This window comes from Dipodomys merriami, unplaced genomic scaffold (genome assembly GCF_024711535.1).
Source record: "Dipodomys merriami isolate MVZ:Mamm:240054 unplaced genomic scaffold, mDipMer1.0.p SCAF_10, whole genome shotgun sequence".
Lineage (NCBI taxonomy): Eukaryota > Metazoa > Chordata > Mammalia > Rodentia > Heteromyidae > Dipodomys > Dipodomys merriami.
Genome location: NW_027202271.1, coordinates 50395732 through 50413416, shown reverse-complemented (window position 1 = coordinate 50413416; position 17685 = coordinate 50395732). Strand labels below are relative to the sequence as shown.

General features: G+C 38.4%; 1 protein-coding gene across 6 annotated transcripts in view; it reads right to left on the bottom strand.

Annotated features, from left to right (window-relative positions):
* Nr1h4 (nuclear receptor subfamily 1 group H member 4) overlaps positions 1-17685 on the bottom strand; it is a 97891-nt gene that overhangs the window by 33783 nt on the left and 46423 nt on the right. For 3 of the 6 annotated variants that reach the window (XM_069991059.1, XM_069991049.1, XM_069991066.1), the window contains exon 4: positions 4260-4625. In XM_069991059.1, the coding sequence (XP_069847160.1) occupies positions 4260-4625 (366 nt within the window). Of the gene's footprint in view, positions 1-4259; positions 4626-12010; positions 12128-16098; positions 16174-17685 lie in introns of those variants that run through there. The other 3 variants (XM_069991033.1, XM_069991040.1, XM_069991075.1) reach the window with 2 other exon arrangements.

The following is a 17685-nucleotide window of genomic DNA, read 5'->3' as shown; positions in this document are numbered from 1 at the left end:
TGTGATACATCCTGATCTATGAGGGAAAGTGGCCATTTGTAATTTCCAGTTAGATGCAGATGGATTTTGTTAGTTAAGGTTTGAGGGTTGAACCAAAATTCATTCATGCATTAGCACATTTCCATAAAGCTGCACTGATAACACAGAGAAAGAAAGCTCTTGATTTTAATCTAGGTCTAAGCAAATGGCGGTCATTGTCACTCTATATTACGCTCGCGTTCTGCAGTTATTACTTTAAAAAATATTGAAAACTTCAGTGTCACTGATGCCATAAATATCTGTAACAAAACATCCAGACAAATTAAAATCTTTCTAGTAGAACTAGAGGTGGAAGCCAATGAAATCAGGAAATTTAGCCACGATCTTTGGTTTGTTTCCAAGTTATAAAAATCTTCCTCTTGCTTTTGTTGTGTTTTATTTTCCCCCCCACAGGTCTGGCAGACCTACCTGCTTTGAAATCCGAAAGCAAGAAATCTGGCAGGAATTTCACATACAACAATCTAATTTAGTCTTCACAAAGACTTTAAGAAACAGATAATATGCCCATTTTGTTGGTTTGGAACTGACAGGAGGTAAGTATTACTTAGAATAAAAACTTGATAGCTTGAATCCACTGCATTGTCCTTCTAGCCTACAGTGAGGCTTCACAGTACAGGCAGGAAAGTTGAACCTTTCCTACACTTGTAGGTAACTTGGAAGATGGTGGGAATCTGCTTTGTTCTCATAATTCAATATTGCTCCCATGGCTTGTCCCACTACCCCCAAGGGACCTTCCCAAAATTCTCCAGCCCAGAGTTTTATTCTAAATATGAAAGCCCACTCTCCTAGCCCCTCTCAGGGGACAGGAACCTGAATTCCTCAAAGCAGATGGGGCATGTGACTTGCTCAGATAACAGGTTCCCAGAGCCAGACCTGCACCATAAACAATTTGAACTCTTCAGCAACCTGGGACCTTAACCCCCATACATTACCCTACTTAAGCCCCTCCACCCCTGGCCCCAGCATGCCTCGTGTCTCCCGACTCTCCTGTCATCATGACTCTTCAACTTCCCAGTAAAGTTAACCTGGCCTGTTGAGTTTGCTTTCTACCCTTTGTTTATTCTTTATTCTAATATCCTTATGACTCCACTTCCTAACTGTGGATATAATTTAAATTCTCTCATAGAGAAGCTTTTGGAAGACACTGCAAAGCAGGAGTGAGCCAAGAACATTTATTAACTTAGCACAGCTGGGAAGAGAATGATTTTGCTTCTGTTGTTTTTACTGACAAGCAAGATCATGGGATTTTTGCCATGGCAACATCTTGGTTCCCAGGTGAAGGTACTGACAGAGGACATGGGAAATCTATTGTTTGTATGCAGGTGTGAATTCAGCACACAAGTCATAGCTTTGAAACTATTCCTTTCAGTGAAGACAGCATCTTGGTCCCTAGATGGCAACTTCGGTGGCATATTCTGTGGCTCACAATCCTTGTGATGGCTTCCGAAGGTCTCACCTCCTTCACTATTCAGAATAACAATGGTCCTGCAGAATGAAGCTCATCATATTCTCTGGATCTCCTCTGACCATCTTACACTGATAGTCTAATTGCCCTCATTTTTCATTAGTGCCTACGGTCTGATTAGTAGCAAGAAATATGATTAAGTTATCAGGAGCTATGATAAAATGGCAAAGATGAACTTAATATGCATGATATATACCCAGCTTGGGGATTGCCAAAGAGAGTTGATGGATGAATCAAGGTTGGGATAAACTAATTGTTGGAACAATTAGTAGAAAGTAGTAGAAAACTAGTAGAGCCACAGAGGCCAGTGGTTCACCCCTGTATACTTGCTACTCAGGAGCCTGAGATCTAAGGATCATGGCTTGAAGCCATCTCAGGCAGGAAAGCCCATGAGATTCCTTTCTCCAATAAACTACCAAAAAAAAAAGCCAGAAATAGAGCTGTAGTTCAAGTGGTAGAGTGCTAACCTTCAGCAAAAAAGCTCAGGGACAGTACCCAGACCCTGAGTTCAAGCTCCAGGACTGACACATAAAAAGAAATGAAAAGCTGTAGAGAATTGAAGCATGTGCTCTAAGAATACCAAACTCAAATGTTCTTGTGCCTTAGTAGCATTTTGTACAAAACCCCACAACTAACACACTTAATTATGTTATTGTTTTGTTTATGTTCAGTTTTGTAAATTTCGGTTCTTTTTCTTTTCTTTTCTTTTTTGTCGGTTGTGGGCTTGAACTCAGGGCCTGAGTGCTGTCCCTCAGCAATTCAGCTCAAGGCAAGTGCTCTACCACTTGAGCCACAGAGCCACTTCCTTGGTTCCTTTTTTGTGGCATAAAAATCTTTCATTGGGTAATATAGCATAAGGAATTTGACTTAAAAAATAATGTGAGTTTATTGCAGCATTATTTACCATAGCTAAGATATGGAACCAACCCAGATGCCCCTCAGTAGATGAATGGATCAAGAAAATGTGGTATATATACACAATGGAATTCTATGCCTCCATCAGAAAGAATGACATTGCCCCATTTGTTAGGAAATGGAAAAACTTGGAAAAAATTATATTAAGTGAAGTAAGCCAGGCCCAAAGAAACATAGGTCCCATGGTTTCCCTTATTTGCAATATCTAGTATATGCATGAGTCAAGCGGAAAAGGTCAGATAATGTGATGTCAGGAAAATGAACCCTTAGATGTGTATTTTAATGTTTTTTTCTTTCATGCATGTGTTTCTAACGCATTTATAAGATTATTTCTTTGTTGCTTTGTATGTCCCTCCCCCACAGTATAACCCCTGCTTTCACTATATTTGATGTCAGTATAACTTGTGGAGGAGATGGGGAAAAACCAGTTGTTTAAGGATACAGGTGGACCTGTTGCAACAATGAGAAGTACAAGTTGTCATGTCCAAAACGAGCTTTACAACGTCGGTGCGGGGGGGGGGGGGCAATGGAGGGGAAGGAGAAGGATTGGGATTGGGGGGGAGGGGGGAGGCTGGGAAGGGACGTGAAGGGTAAACAAAAGGAGGAGGCTGCAATGCTTGGTAAGAAATGTACGCATTATCCTGCCCATGTAATTGTAACCCCTCTGTACAGTATGTTCACAAATAAAATAAAATAAAAAAAATAATGTGAGTTTATACTAGAAGCACCCAAGAAATAGTTTTCCTCAAGAAATCCCCATATATAGCTCAGGTCTGAGAAATTCTGTATTACATGAGCACTTTCCATCTCAGTAGTTCTTAGCTAGGGTTATATTGTTCCCAAGGTGACATTTAGCAATGTTTGTAAACACTGGTTGTCACAACTTTGGGACTGTTAGCCTGTATTGTGATCTTCCTAATTATACTTCCTACCACAGCTGGAATGCAAAAGTGCCACTGCAACCAGATTTTTCATTTGCAGAAGAGACTCAGGAATATTTTTTTCAATATTTTTTTTACAATCTTCCCAACCTCTGCCTCCCAAGTAGCTATTACAGGTACACACTACTAATGCCTTGATACTTTTGTAAAAATTAAAAATGGATATTAATCTTTGCTGGGTCATAATACTATAGTTAGCAACTATTTCCCCGTGGTATATACTGTCTTTTTTACTTTGTTGACTGTTTCTTTGCTGCAAACTCATTTGTCAATCTTAAATTTGATGTAGACTCATGTGTCTGTCTTTTGTCCCCTGTACTTTTTGAATCCCACCCCCAAAATCATTGCTTATACCAATGCCTTTAAGTGTTCCCTGTGTGTTTTCTGCTAGTAGTGTAATAGCATCAAGTCTCTTCCATTGAAGCTTTGGATACATTTTGAGTAGATTTTGTTGCTGTTGTTCTTCTTCTTAATTCCTCTAGTACTATATTAAGGAAGAATGGTGAATGTGAATTTGGTTTCTTCCAGAACTTAGAAGAAACTCTTACAGCTTTTCCCTATCCACTATGATGGTGCTTATCATATGTAGCCTTTTTTATTTTGATGTGCACTCCCCAAATAAACAAGTAAACTTATTGGCCCACACTACATTTTCCTCTGTTTTGCCAATGTATTATCTGTACCCTCACTGGGAGAATAATATCCTAGGCTTTGAGTCACTTTCATATTTTCATATTTATATACACTTCAATCTAATGAAGAATGTAGGAAGAGAGAAGAACATAAAAGAAGAAAATAGGAAGTTATTTGGAAAAGGGAAAGGCCAGCTCAAGGGATTTTTAATAACGAATGTAGTAGACATTTAATAAAGAGCCAACTGTCAATCAAAAGCTGCTTACCTTTGCACCCCTCACAGGTCAGGGCATTGTAATGGTATCCAGATGCTCGGTCTCCACAAACAACACACAGCTCATCCCCTTTGATTCTCCCTGTTGATGTACCCATCCGGGGTTTCTTTGTTACAGGCATCTCTGTCATTTCAGTCTCTCCCTGGTACAGGGACTCAGCTGGCATTCTCCTGAGTTCATATATTCCAGGAGAGTACCACTCTTCTGGCTGCTGGGGGTAGAAACCCAGGTTGGGATAATAGGATGATGAGGAAATCTGTGGTTGAACTTGGGGAAATGGAACATTGCTGTATTGTGAGTATGGTTCCACATCCAGATTCTGTCCTAGGGGACCTGCCACTTGTTCTGTGAGCACACCTGGACAGAAGCAACAACAAAACTCATATTAATGTCATCATTCTAGAAATTAGAGCAGCAGTTTAGCACAATGGTGAGGAGGAGGAACTCGAAGACTGAACTATATCTAATGATATAAACTATAAACTGTGCACATATATACTATGAAAGTATATTTACATATATAACATTAACTTTAAAAATACATGTGCATATAGATATTTAAATGACAGTTTATAAGGTCTGAAAATATCTGCCACTTTGGAAGATAAACCACAGATGTATCACGAATATGTAATGAGAACCTATGAAAATGGAAAAGGGGTATGAACAGGCGCCTGTGGCTCATGCCTGTAATCCTAACTACTCAGGAGGTTGAGATCTGAGGATCATGGTTCAAAGACAGATCAGGTAAGGAAATGTCCATGATACTCTTATCTCCAATAAACCACCAGAAAACAGAAGTGATGCTGTGGTTCAAGTGGTAGAGCGCTTGCCTTGAGCTGAAAAACTCAGGGACAGTGTTCAAGCCCAGAGTTCAAGCCCCATGACTGTCAAAACAAACAAACAAACAAACAAGTGGTTACAGACACAAAATGTGTTTTACTCTGCCAACAATTAAGCTCAAATTAAAGCTACCATCCCCATAGATCCATTTTAACCATTTTTAATCCTCAAGTTTGTAAGAATTTTCAAAGAGTTTCATAATACGATGATATGGAAAATTTTATACTGCATAGTTTTATTTGAAAAATGTAAACTATAGAATGATTCATGTATTTGTGGAGGTACTTTACATGGTGTATGCATCTTTGTAAGCAAATTTTTGCATGATGCCTCACAAACTGAATGGCCATGAGTGTGCAAGGTGATATTATTGCATTATTTTCTGAGACAACACAATCTGTTTTACTGTTTGTGGTTTTTGCCACGCATATGTGTTACTTTAATTATTCCAAAACAAAGGGAGGACTCTCAAACAACTGAAAGAAAAGAATTTAGTATCTGGAATTTACCTGGATTCAGGTTCCTGTCCTGTTATTTTTTTGCATGCAGTTGGACATTTCCTTAGTGTCTGTAAGTTGCAATGGCCTAGCACCGGTGGCTTCTACCTGTAATTCTAGCTAATCAGGAGACTGAGATCTGAGGATCCTGGTTTGAAACCAGCCCAGGCAGAAAAGTCCATGAGACTCTCCTCTTCAACACAAAAAAAGCCAGAAATAGAGCTGTGGTTCAAGTGGTAAAGCGCCAGCCTTGAGCAAAACAACTCAGGGACAGTGTCCAAGCCCTGAATTTAAGCGCCCCCCCCTCCACATACAAATTGTGTTGATGTCAGATTAAATGATAAATGTATGTCAACTACTTTGCTAAATTCACCATATGACAAGTACTCAGTAAAATAGTAGCTGACAAGCTGGGCACTGATGGCTCACGCCTGTAATCCTAGCTACTCAGGAGGCTGAGATGTGAGGATCATGGTTCAAAGCCAGCCCGCACAGGAAAGTCCATGAGACTCTTATCTCCAATAAACCACTAGAAAACCAGAAGTAGCACTGTGGCTCAAGCAGTAGAGTGCTCTCCTTGAGCTGAAGAGGCCACGGACAGTGCCCAAGCTCAGAGTTCAAGCCCAATGACGGACAAAAAAAAAAAAATAGCTGACATTAATAAGACCAATGATTACTACCACTATTATTAAACAGTTGTTTATATATAAGCCTCTAGATAATAGAAGAACTACCAGATTATGAAAATGTTTCATAGATGAGGCATTCAGGAAATAGGAATATTTAAATTATGCAAAATGCTAATTAAGGTATGTAATAGACATAGTAGACATAGAAGAGAGATAGAATAGCATTGTTGGACATCTCTGAACCGAAAGTCCAGTTTCATCTCTTGTGAACAATGAGACTTGAAGCACATTTCTGGAATTACTGGTGACTCAGTTTTCGCAATGGCAAACTTGGGAAGAAAATGAAGGGTAATATTGATGATTGAATGAAATAATGAAAGATTTAACATTCTTCATCTGAAATAATTGGAACCAGATTGGGGACAGGAGTTTGGGGAGGGAGAAGTTGTTCTGTTTTACTTTAATTTTTGTTTATGACAGTACTAGAGTTTTAAATTCAGGGTCTCACACTTACTAGACAAGTCCTTTACCTCTTGAACCATGTCCTTAGTCCCTTTGTGCTTTAGTATTTTTTTGTGGGTCGTGGGGCTTGAACTCTGGGCTTGGGCACTGTCCTTGCACTCTTCAGCTCAAGGCGAATGCTCTATCGTTTGAGCCACAGCGTCACTTCCAGTTTTCTAGTGGTTAATTGGAGATAAGAGTCTCATGGACTTTACTGCACCGGCTGGCTTTGAACTGAGATTCTCAGATCTCAGCTTCCTGAGTAGCTAGGATTACAGGAGTGCCTTAGTATTTTTAGATAAGATATTACATTATCCCAGAATGAGCCTCAAATCACTATTCTACCACATCTGCTTCTCCTGTAACTGGGATTAGAGGCATGTATCACCATACCTGACCTTCAGTTGTGTTTCAGGATTCAAACTTTTCTGAATTTTTAGAACAGAGTTCAGTGTTACTTATGTATAACACACCCAGCACTGCTGAGGAATCAAACACAATAGCATTTGCTACAGTAAACTAGTATGAATTTTCACACATGGTAGAAAAAATGCTGGTCACAAATAGTTTCAGTTCAGGGCTGGGAAGGTGGCTCAGTGGTAGAGTGCTTGCCTTGCATGCCTGAGGCCCTGGGTTCAATTCCTCAGCACCACATAAGCAAAAAGAAAAAAGCCGGAAGTGACACTGTGGCTCAAGTGGTAGAGCGCCAGCCTGCGCCCAGGCCCAGAGTTCAGGCCCCACAACCAGACTCCAAAAACAACAACAACAAAAAAAACCAAATAGTTTCAGTTCAGATTTTGCCACCAAAAAAGCTTTTCACAAACTTAAAAGAAAAATGGTTTTCAGTGCTTGTGGAACTTGGAATTGGCAATTAAGGGTTTGGGATCTATGTGCTATATACACAGGGTATACTCTTTGAAGTATTCAGATGATTGATATTCTTCTTATCACTATCATTGACAGAAAAAATTATATATTCTTCCTAATTCTAACCACTTGTATATTCTCATTTATTCCTCCCCCCCCAAAAAAATCCCATGATGTAGGCAATGCTATTATCTCCCACTTATAAATGAGTACCCTGTGGCACTTATTGGTAAAAGTGAAGCAACTTTACTTCTACCTACCTTCCTTAGTAGCTAAGATTTGAACTTCGGGAAAGTCTGACCTCAGGCACTAAATCATTACACTCTAGGGTGATTTCAGATGTGAGATGCTTCAAAACACAAGAACTCTTCTCTTCCTCTGCTCTCTTAACTTGAATTTGTCATTCTCTTCAATGCCTCTACTTATACCTAACCTGCAAGGAGGCCTCCACAGCTCTGCATGTATCACTCTTGCTTTTCCACTGAACATGTTTCCTACAGATTCAGGACATTTTTCCCACATGCAGTTTCCTAAGCTGGGAACCTTCTTCAACACAGCTACCAACATCCAGAGCTTCATCATTGACCCCCACATGGGGGGGGGTCTCTGTAAATATTGCTCATCTTGAGAGATCTCCTCTAGATCTAGGGTGTGGGAATATGGTTTTAGCTAGTCATAGTGTGTTTAAAAGTCATTACCTACCTAACCTGCCTGGGTCTTCTTGTATACATCTGTAAAGAGAAGGCTCTGTGCTAGATAATCTTTTCATTCTCCTTTATATCTAAAATATTCCTAAGCACAAAATAGTTGAGGAACAACAGCATTCAAGACTTCTCTACAATGGCAAAGTAGAGGATGTACATGTTACATCCTGACCCAGGAAATGGCTGTGCATACAATATGTAATACTTAAGCAAAACTCCATTTTCTTCCTTTATGCCCAACTGATCCAGGTAAACCAGCAGAAAACTCAGTATATCTTACAGACAAAGAGAAGTATGGGGCTTTGTCTTGTGAACACAATATGGAAGAACAAAAAATATGAAATTAATAAATATAAGCAAAATCTAGATTCATTTCATAACCAAATATGGCTAAACATTCTGGAGTGAGAAAGATGGAAGGTAATTAAAAAAGTAATTTTAAAAAGAAGGTAATTAAAAAGAGAATTAGTTTCACTCATCCCTAGATTTTATCTTCGAACCTATCTCCTCCACTCTCCCTCCCACTACAGACCAGTTTCTCTCTACCACAGGACTGGTAAGGTTAAGCAATGTGCCCAAAATCAATCAACCAATTAATAACAGAATCTGGCTTCTGTTGATCCCCAAAAATGAGTATTTTTTCTCCTCAAATTAGCAATTTAAAATCTCTAAGCATTGTTTCAACAAAATAAATGTTTCCAGAATCAAGAAACAACCAAGTAGGCTGGGAATATGGCTTGGTGGTAGAATGCTTGCCTAGCATGCATGAAGCCCTGGGTTCAATTCCTCAGTACCACATAAACAAAAAAGCCAGAAGTGGCGCTGTGGCTCAAGTGGTAGAATGCTAACCTTGAGCAAAAGAAGCTCAGGGACAGTGCCTAGGCCCTGAGTTCAAGCCCTGGGACTGGTCAAAAGGTGGGGGCGGGGGGGAAGGAAAGAAACAAACAACAGAGTACTCATCTCAGGTTAACTTTATCTCTGAAATAATCTAGATTTAAAAATCTCTTACAAAGGAATAGATAGGTAGATAGATGGATGGATGGATAGATAGATCTTTTACAAAGATACAGCTATGAGGTTTAAAACAATTAAACAGGGTAAAAATAAGAGAAAAGTGCCCAATAATATTAAATAACACTTTCATTCTCAAAGCCTATTCACTCCTAGTGTGCTCACCAACACTCCACAGATTATAGAGAGGTCAATGTACAGGCATCATGCAACCAAAGAAGAGCATGGCTAACATATTCCAAAATGGTTGATAATTTCTACAGTTAACCAACTATGAGATCTTAAAAAATTGCCCACACCCTATTTCTATTCCAATATCTTCCATAAAATGGAACTAAGTAAAAAAAAATATAGCTACAGAGAACCTAGGGAAATCCTGGTTTTAATGATAGCTAATTAGGAATTATTAACACATAGTCCTCTTTGATGATGCAGTAGGACAATCTTTCATTATAAGCACCCATTGAACCCTTTACTATGTGCTATACTTTGTTTTAAGCTCTAAACTACCACTGTGAACAAAATAAATAGAAAAACCCTAGGCTAGGGATGTAGTACAAGTGATAAGATATTTGCCTGGCATGCACAAGGCCCTGGGATCAGTCCCTATTACTATATATAACTATATAAACTACACAGTTTATGGATGAGTTGTATGTGAATGTATAGACAAAGTCTAGGCAAGTCTGTCAATCCCTGGGGAAAAAAAGAAAAAAGAAAAATTCTTCTAGATAGAAGGTATCTGGCATTCAATAAGTACGCTGAAATGCCACCATCTAAAAGAGCTTTCTCAGAAAATAGAAGGGTTCTACACCTACCAATATATGGCAGCCACTAACCAGATGGAGGTGTTCAACACTGGAGAGGTGGCTAGACTTAACTAAGGTATAGAATTGCAAATTTTATCCAATTCTAAATACTTAAAATTTAAAATTAAGTAGCCACATGCGGTAGTGACTGTCCAATTAGACAGTCAGGGCAGCTCTAAGGATTCTGTGGCCAGAATCACTGTGGACCCAAGGGGGAGAATCAGGTTCACGTGATAACAATGGCACTTCCCTATGCTCTTGAGTTTCTGATGCTCCTGAGAGAAGAATCCAAGTTCCTTCCAGGTTGAAATTCCTGGTTGAATACTGCTGAGCACAGCAAATATTTAATGAGTATTTTTTGAAGTAAATGGAAAAATTGCTTTTCTAACTGTTCTTAATTTCTGGTTTCCTGGAGGATGATACAACTTCATTTGTGAAGTTGTTTGCTGTGTCTGTCACCGGGCCTTTGTGATGTGGGTGCCTCTCTCCACCTTGTCAGCTGATAGCCTCTTCTGTGAGTCTTACCCCAGTTCCTGTTGGGGTAAAATTAATCTCTCCTACCCTCTGTACACACCGCTAGTACAATGCTTATCAGAAGCACGTACAACGATTTTTATTTGTTCACAGGCTTATCTTCCCAGCTGCTAAACTTGAACTTATATTAAGAACTGGTTGAAAGTGCATGGCCAAGTGGACGAATCTGGACTCAATTCACCTGCAACTTGTTAAATGTCTAACTTGAGCAAGGCACTGAATTCTTTGAATTTCAGTTTCTTCCTCTATAAAACTGGAGTAATGCAAGCACTTATGTCAGAGGTTGAAACAAAGCTGAACAAAGACACAGAGTGTAGATTGCATGGTGCCTGACTTACATTTTTGTTATTGTGTTACAGCCTGTGAAATCTTTAGGGGAAATATTAGATAATATTTCCTTTTAAAAAATCATTTCTGGCACATGACACAATGCCTAACACATAGTAAATATTTAACAAATGTATGTTAAAATTGGAGAGAATGGAATTTTGTTTTCCCAGGCTTTTAACTTCCATTTCTGAACATGGTGTAAGTCACTAAAAAATATCGCAGTGGAACAAAAGTATGAAATTATGAACATGTTAATAATGACAAGATGATTAGAATTTCTTTTTTGGTGGAAATGTTCAAAAGATAAGTCTGTTTTGAGAAAAATATTCATTTTTTATATTTAGAATATATTCTCTTTTAATTATTTTAGCTTATATTTTTATAGAGATTAGATCTAAACTATAGCTCTGCTCTTTATTTGATTCACCAAAGACCAGAGGAAGAAACCTGCTGTGAATCTAGGGCATCAAATACATGTTTCTTACTTTATAGTTATTATTTTTAACCAAATCCCACAGTATCAAATACATCTTATAGTATAATCTCTATTACATAGCCCCATTTATATACACGTAACTGAACGAAATTTCCATGAAATAATATTTATCTTCACTTCTGAGAGGCATATATCTGTCTACTCCTTTTATTCTATTTCAGATTTTAATGCTGGTCACAAAACTCTAAATAGATTCCATTAGCCACCTAGACCTGTGGCTCATCATTCTTAGAACCCAGCATATACTTTTGCAAGTATCCATCGGCTTTAATAATATTAACATTCAACCTGAAAAGGTTGTGTTAATTTGATCTAAAAATCGATGACAAAATCTAGGGAAAATATAATTAATCCCAATAAAATACCCACTTGCTTAGAATACTTAAAAAATTACCCCCATCCCCACTTCCTGATCCAATCTTGGATAAAGATCTGTGGCTAGAATCTCAAACAAAAGACCCCCATCTTTCCACAGTCCAGTTGAAAAGTTTGGGTCACAGCACCTGTGAATCATGTCCTACCTTTAGCAGGCTTCATGCTCATCATTTCTGTGACAAATCCTGCTGATATGTGGCTGTGGTGAGGACTAATTTGAATTGGATTTTCTAAACCCTGAAACTGCATTACCATTCTTGCTTATTCACAGCAACTGAAAATGAGACTAGGTAAGAGTGAGAGGGGACAGAGGTTGTGTGGTTTACTGATTAACTTCATTACAGAGCAGAATATTTGTAAATGTTTATGAGAAAAGTCCTCAATGCCAAATTGCCTAGTAAGCTGGAAACCAGTGTCTTAGATAAACATTATTTTGGAGAGCGTTTTTCCAGCTTAAGAACTCTATGAAGATGACTTTCTGTCCAGTGTCTCTAAAACTAGATTTGGAGTTTGTAATGCCATTTGACATCTTAATATTTGTCCCCATCAGAAGGCAAGACAATGATAAGATTCTGCAATGTTAGGAAGCATTAGAGGATAGTGTTTAACAGGGTAAGGTCTGGAAACTTTCTGACCAGGACAACTGTGTTTGTATCTAGTGTTGTGCATTGAACATTGTTCTACCTACAATCCGGTTCATATGTTGAAGTTTAACCCCCAGGGCCTTGAGAATATGACCTGATTTGTAGGTAAGGGTCATATAGATGATATTTATACATAAAGGTAATTAAATTAAAAAGTGAATTAGGGTCTGTGGTAAAGAAACAGAAGACCGACATTGACAAGCCAAAGAGGAAAAGTCTTCAACAGATTCTTCCCATAAAACCTCAGAAGGAACCAATGCTTCCCAAACCTTGGTTTTAGATTTCTGGTCTCCAAAACTGTGCCAAAATTTTTTTTGTTGTATAAAACACCACATTCAGGTTCTTTGTCACAGAAGCCCTAATAAATTAATACATGCAATCTTTCTTGATATTTACTAGCTCTATGGACCATGAAAAAAAAAAACCCTGAACCATTTCCTACCTTGTTTCTCATCTGTCAAAATGGGAATGATAATTACACAAACTCCTAGTACTCTGTGGGTTAAATAAAATAATATTAATTAAATGCTTAGCTAGTTGATTGCTATCTGTTCTCACTACAGAGATGCTATGATTGTTCAGTTTTGGATTCATGTTGCAGCTTGCCTTTGCTTACTGAATATAAAATAATTCCAATTCTTATCCTGGACCTGAATTTCTGGACATCAAGCTTAAGTCTGTTGGCTTCTTTGTAAAGAGAAGGCTTCTGGAGGGGACTCAATCATTTCAGGGTTGAGCTCAGGCAAAATGCAGCGAGACACCCTGTGTAATCTTCGGCTAGCCCCCTAGCTCCTGTGGGCCTTATTTGTCTACGTTAACAGATGGTAAAACCTAGATGGTAATTCTTGCCCTACTTCCCTCATAGGCCTGTTGTGAAGATAAAATGAGACCATAAACATGAAAGCAATTTTGAGGCAAAGGTGACATATGAATGTAGTGATTGCTAACCCATCTCATCAGCCTTTACAAGAGTACAAAATCGATTCATAGCATTATCTCATTGGGTGCTCACTTCTAGCTCTTCAGAAAGGTATTAATTATGATACCCCACAATCTTCAGCCTTCTTTTACACAGGGGGAAGAGCATCTCAGTGAGATTAAGTAATTTGTATATAATTACCCAGATTATAGGAGATAGAGCTGGAATTCAAAAATACAAACTCCAACTCAGAATCCAGTGGTTACAAAATTAGGGCACACATGCCCCGATTGCCAAGAAAGAGGAAAACAGTGATAGCCATGGGTATGTTTTGGCTTAGAATGTTCAGTCAAGGGTCAGCGTTTGCAAAGCCGTTCTCAGTTTATTTCTTGCCTCAGAGCTATGCTTGCCCTGAGAAAATCTTAGGTTGAAGAGCTAGCTAAAAGATATGATCCAAGACAAACAACCTTCACATTCCTATTTCAAGAATTCTCTACTCAATTTCTTACTGGTCAACATAAAGGGTTCTATCTATTGCCCTCAGAAACATCTACCCTAGATAAGAAATGAACAGGACTGGGCAGGATGGAGGATGAGCAGGAGGGTTTAGCAGAGTCAGGAAAACCTTGTTACCGAGAAAAACTCACAGAATGTTCTCAACGGAAGATAGTCTGGATCCTTCTGCATCAACTGCCTGCTATTATTTTTCTTCTGTTTTTTTTTTCCCCTGAAAAACTAGACTATCTGAAGTGGTAACTATTAACTGTGGGTGGCTACCTAAACTTGTCAGTTGAGAGCCACTTCCTCAAGTATACCAGTCACAATTTTAAGTGGTGACTATCACACGTATGCAGTGGTTACTCTATCAACGTCGATTTAGAGTCATCTCTGTTATCACAGAGTTCTTCTGGACAGCACTGGTGCAAATGGTACTTGGGAATAATGTGAGTTGGCCATCAGCTATGAAGACATGGGAAAGGGAAGTCCTAGAGCAAATGTGGGCAATGTCTTTCTGAGTACTATCCTTGAGAAGATGGGCCTTTGATACGATCTCATTGCATTGACTTCCTCCACTGAGGTGAACAAGAATGTTTTCTTAGCCAGGAGCCTTAGATATTCAAATATGATTCCTTGTCCTGGTTGTGTTTTTTTGTATACATACCATATACTGACTGATAAATAGATTAGTTATCATCTTTAAATGTCCATTTCCTCACCATAAAAGGGCAATAGTAATGGCAGATATTTAATAAGAGCATTGTGAGAATTGGTTGATATTAATGGCAAGTAGAATACAGGTTCTTCCAAGGTGTGTGGCATTCTTCTGAAAACTTTATGAAATGAAACAAGTAGCTTACACAAAGTTAAGGAAATTTGCCCATGATCATAGCTAGTGGATGGCAGAGACCAAAATAACCAGGAAGCCAGACACTGGGGGCTCACACTTGTAATCCTAGCTACTCAAGAGGCAAGATCTATGGTTCGAAGCTAGAAAGGACAGCGAAGTCTGTGAGACTTGTATCCCTCATAAACTACTCAGAAAAAGCTAGAAATGGCACTAAGTGACAAGTGATAGAGCACTAGCCTTGAACAAAAGGAGCTCAGGGACAACACCCAGGCCCTGAGTGCAAGCCTCAGGATCAACACACACACACACACACACACACACACACACACACACACACACACACACACACACACACACACACACACACACACACACACACACACACACACCTAGGAAGTCTACTAAGAAATCTACAATGTATTTAGTATGATGATTGGCAGTATAAAAAACACTGAAGAAACGGATATCAGCTTAATATTTCTTATCACAGTAAATTTATAAATTTGCAATTTGATTTATATTCATTCTTCCTCAACTTGGTGACCCTGAGAATCTTTTTCTTAGCCTGCTAGGTTGTGAGCTGTGTCCTACCATGCAGTGGAATCATCCACTAGCTAGCCAAGGTGTCTGGAACTCTCTGTCTCACTACACATACTCACCGAACTATGCATGTCCTAGTTAAAAGAAGCAGTAATCTATTTTTGTAATAAGAAAAGACTCAATGTGCCTTTCCTTCTCCATTTCCTTACTCCACTAACAAAAAGATCAGATAAGAGAGAACAAATACACAAAGTCATCCACAGGGGATTAAAAGACGTCTGAGTCTTCTTAGCATTTTGGATAAGAAACAGCAGTAACAAAACATTTCAAGTATGCTAAAGCTCCATTTTGTTTGAGCCACTGATAGCTTTTCATCCTCTGACAACTTTCAGCTTTAATTCACCTAGTAGGTCAGAACTACACTCACTTGAGTTGAACACAATGAGATGGAAAAATACTTAAAATCAAATGTCAGAAATACTCTCTAAACTGCATCTCAAGACTTCTAATTATATGCCAAAACATCTGGATGGTTCTGTAACACCTGGAAGGTTCTTTTAATTTAAGAGTAGTGTCTTCAAATAAAAACAAATATGCATAGAAACAATGTGTATAAATAGATGAGTAACATACAAAAGGTAAGGAAAAATAGCTCAGGGAAATGGAACATAAGAGAATAAGATTATATGGAATTTACCTCCTGCCACTTGCTGAATCTCATTCAGAATGGGGCTTTGGAAAAACTATTAGGTACAATAATGAAAATAATATAATGGTACACACCTGTAATCCCAACTCTTGGGAGGTTGAGGAAGGAGAATCAAAATTTGAGGCCAACCTGGGCTACATAGTAAGATACTGTCTCGAAAAAACAAAGCAAAACAAACCAACGAAACAAAAAGTTACATATTATTATTATAAATAGTTAATACCCAATTTCAAAAGATGTTAGCAATGCTATAATGCCAGCATGATATAGAACACATGCTGCCTTCCTCAGGAAACCGGGAAGTTTATTTATATATTGTTGATTCTTGTGTGGGCTCCTTGAAAAATTCTTTGCACTCAACAATGCAAAGATAAACAGTACTTCCTTCTTTTAATGAATGGAGTAGTGTTTATTATTTCAACAATTTAAAATGTAGCAAGTGCCTTTCAAATTCCAAATTAACCATATGTTTTTTTAATACCAAACAATTGACAGAGCACTTTCCCACACATTCTCTCTTTCTAGTAAGCTGTGAAATGTCTTCATCTCTATTTTACAGAGAACAAAACTGAAATCCAGAGGGTCACTTACCTTTGACACTTCTATCTTTTTTATGTCATTTCTCTGCCTGTATTTGGTGAGCTTTTCCAATATCAGGGAGCTAAATGAATTACCTTACTCTGGGAACACTGGACATAGGAGTATACAATTTTACTTCCTCTGGCTTATTCTCTCCTACTATCAGAATACTTGTAAAGTCCAGTGATTTTTTTTTTTAGTTTTTAAACCATGTTGACTAAAAGGAAGTACAGGTTTTGATTAATATCCCCCCCTCCTACCTTATTCTCGATGTCAAACTTTGTCATTATTGCTTTTCATTGTGCATGAATTCCAAAAACACCTTGCCTTCACTCATCAGAGATGGATTTTGTAGGGCACTAAATTAATCTTTGACCGGAAGGAAAGTGGACCTATGTCTGTCAGGTCAGCTTGTCCTTCCATTGGTAGTTCTCTGTATGGATTTAGTTACCAGTGGGTTCCATTTCTATCTGGATTTGCCAGTGCAGAAGAAGAAAATTAAGGATCTCAGGGAAGTGATTACCGTCCCAGACATAACTCTGTTTTGTGCAAGTTTTTTCCCCCTCCTTTTTCTGGTGGTGGTGTTACATCCCTTGTCTCACCTTTGCCTTGAGCTGTAGCTGTTACAGTGTGATTGGAAATGCTCTGTTAAACCATTATTCACCAAGATGATAATGACTAGTGTCTTCTAAGAATATCTTAAACTATGAAAGGAACAATACCTTTTACACATTGAACTTTGTGGATTTTCTAGTATTTGCATTTTTAGTATCCTGGTCTACCACAATCCATCCATCGATGAGTGCAGAAAGCCAGCTGGCAGCATACTAGGCCCCCGCCCCCAGCAAGGTTAGTGTAATTATAAAAAGGAAGGAATCATTTTCAGAGCATCAGGTAACCTCCTGCCCCACCCAAAATATTGCCCCTTTTGAGTCTTTCCTAATGTTCTCAACTGAACTCTGAGTGAGATGATGTTTATAAATGCATAAAATGGAGCAATATATTATTTTATGGTGTCATCTAGTTATAAATCTACTGAAAACAACTTAGTACAATTTGTCCTTATTCTAATTGAAATGACT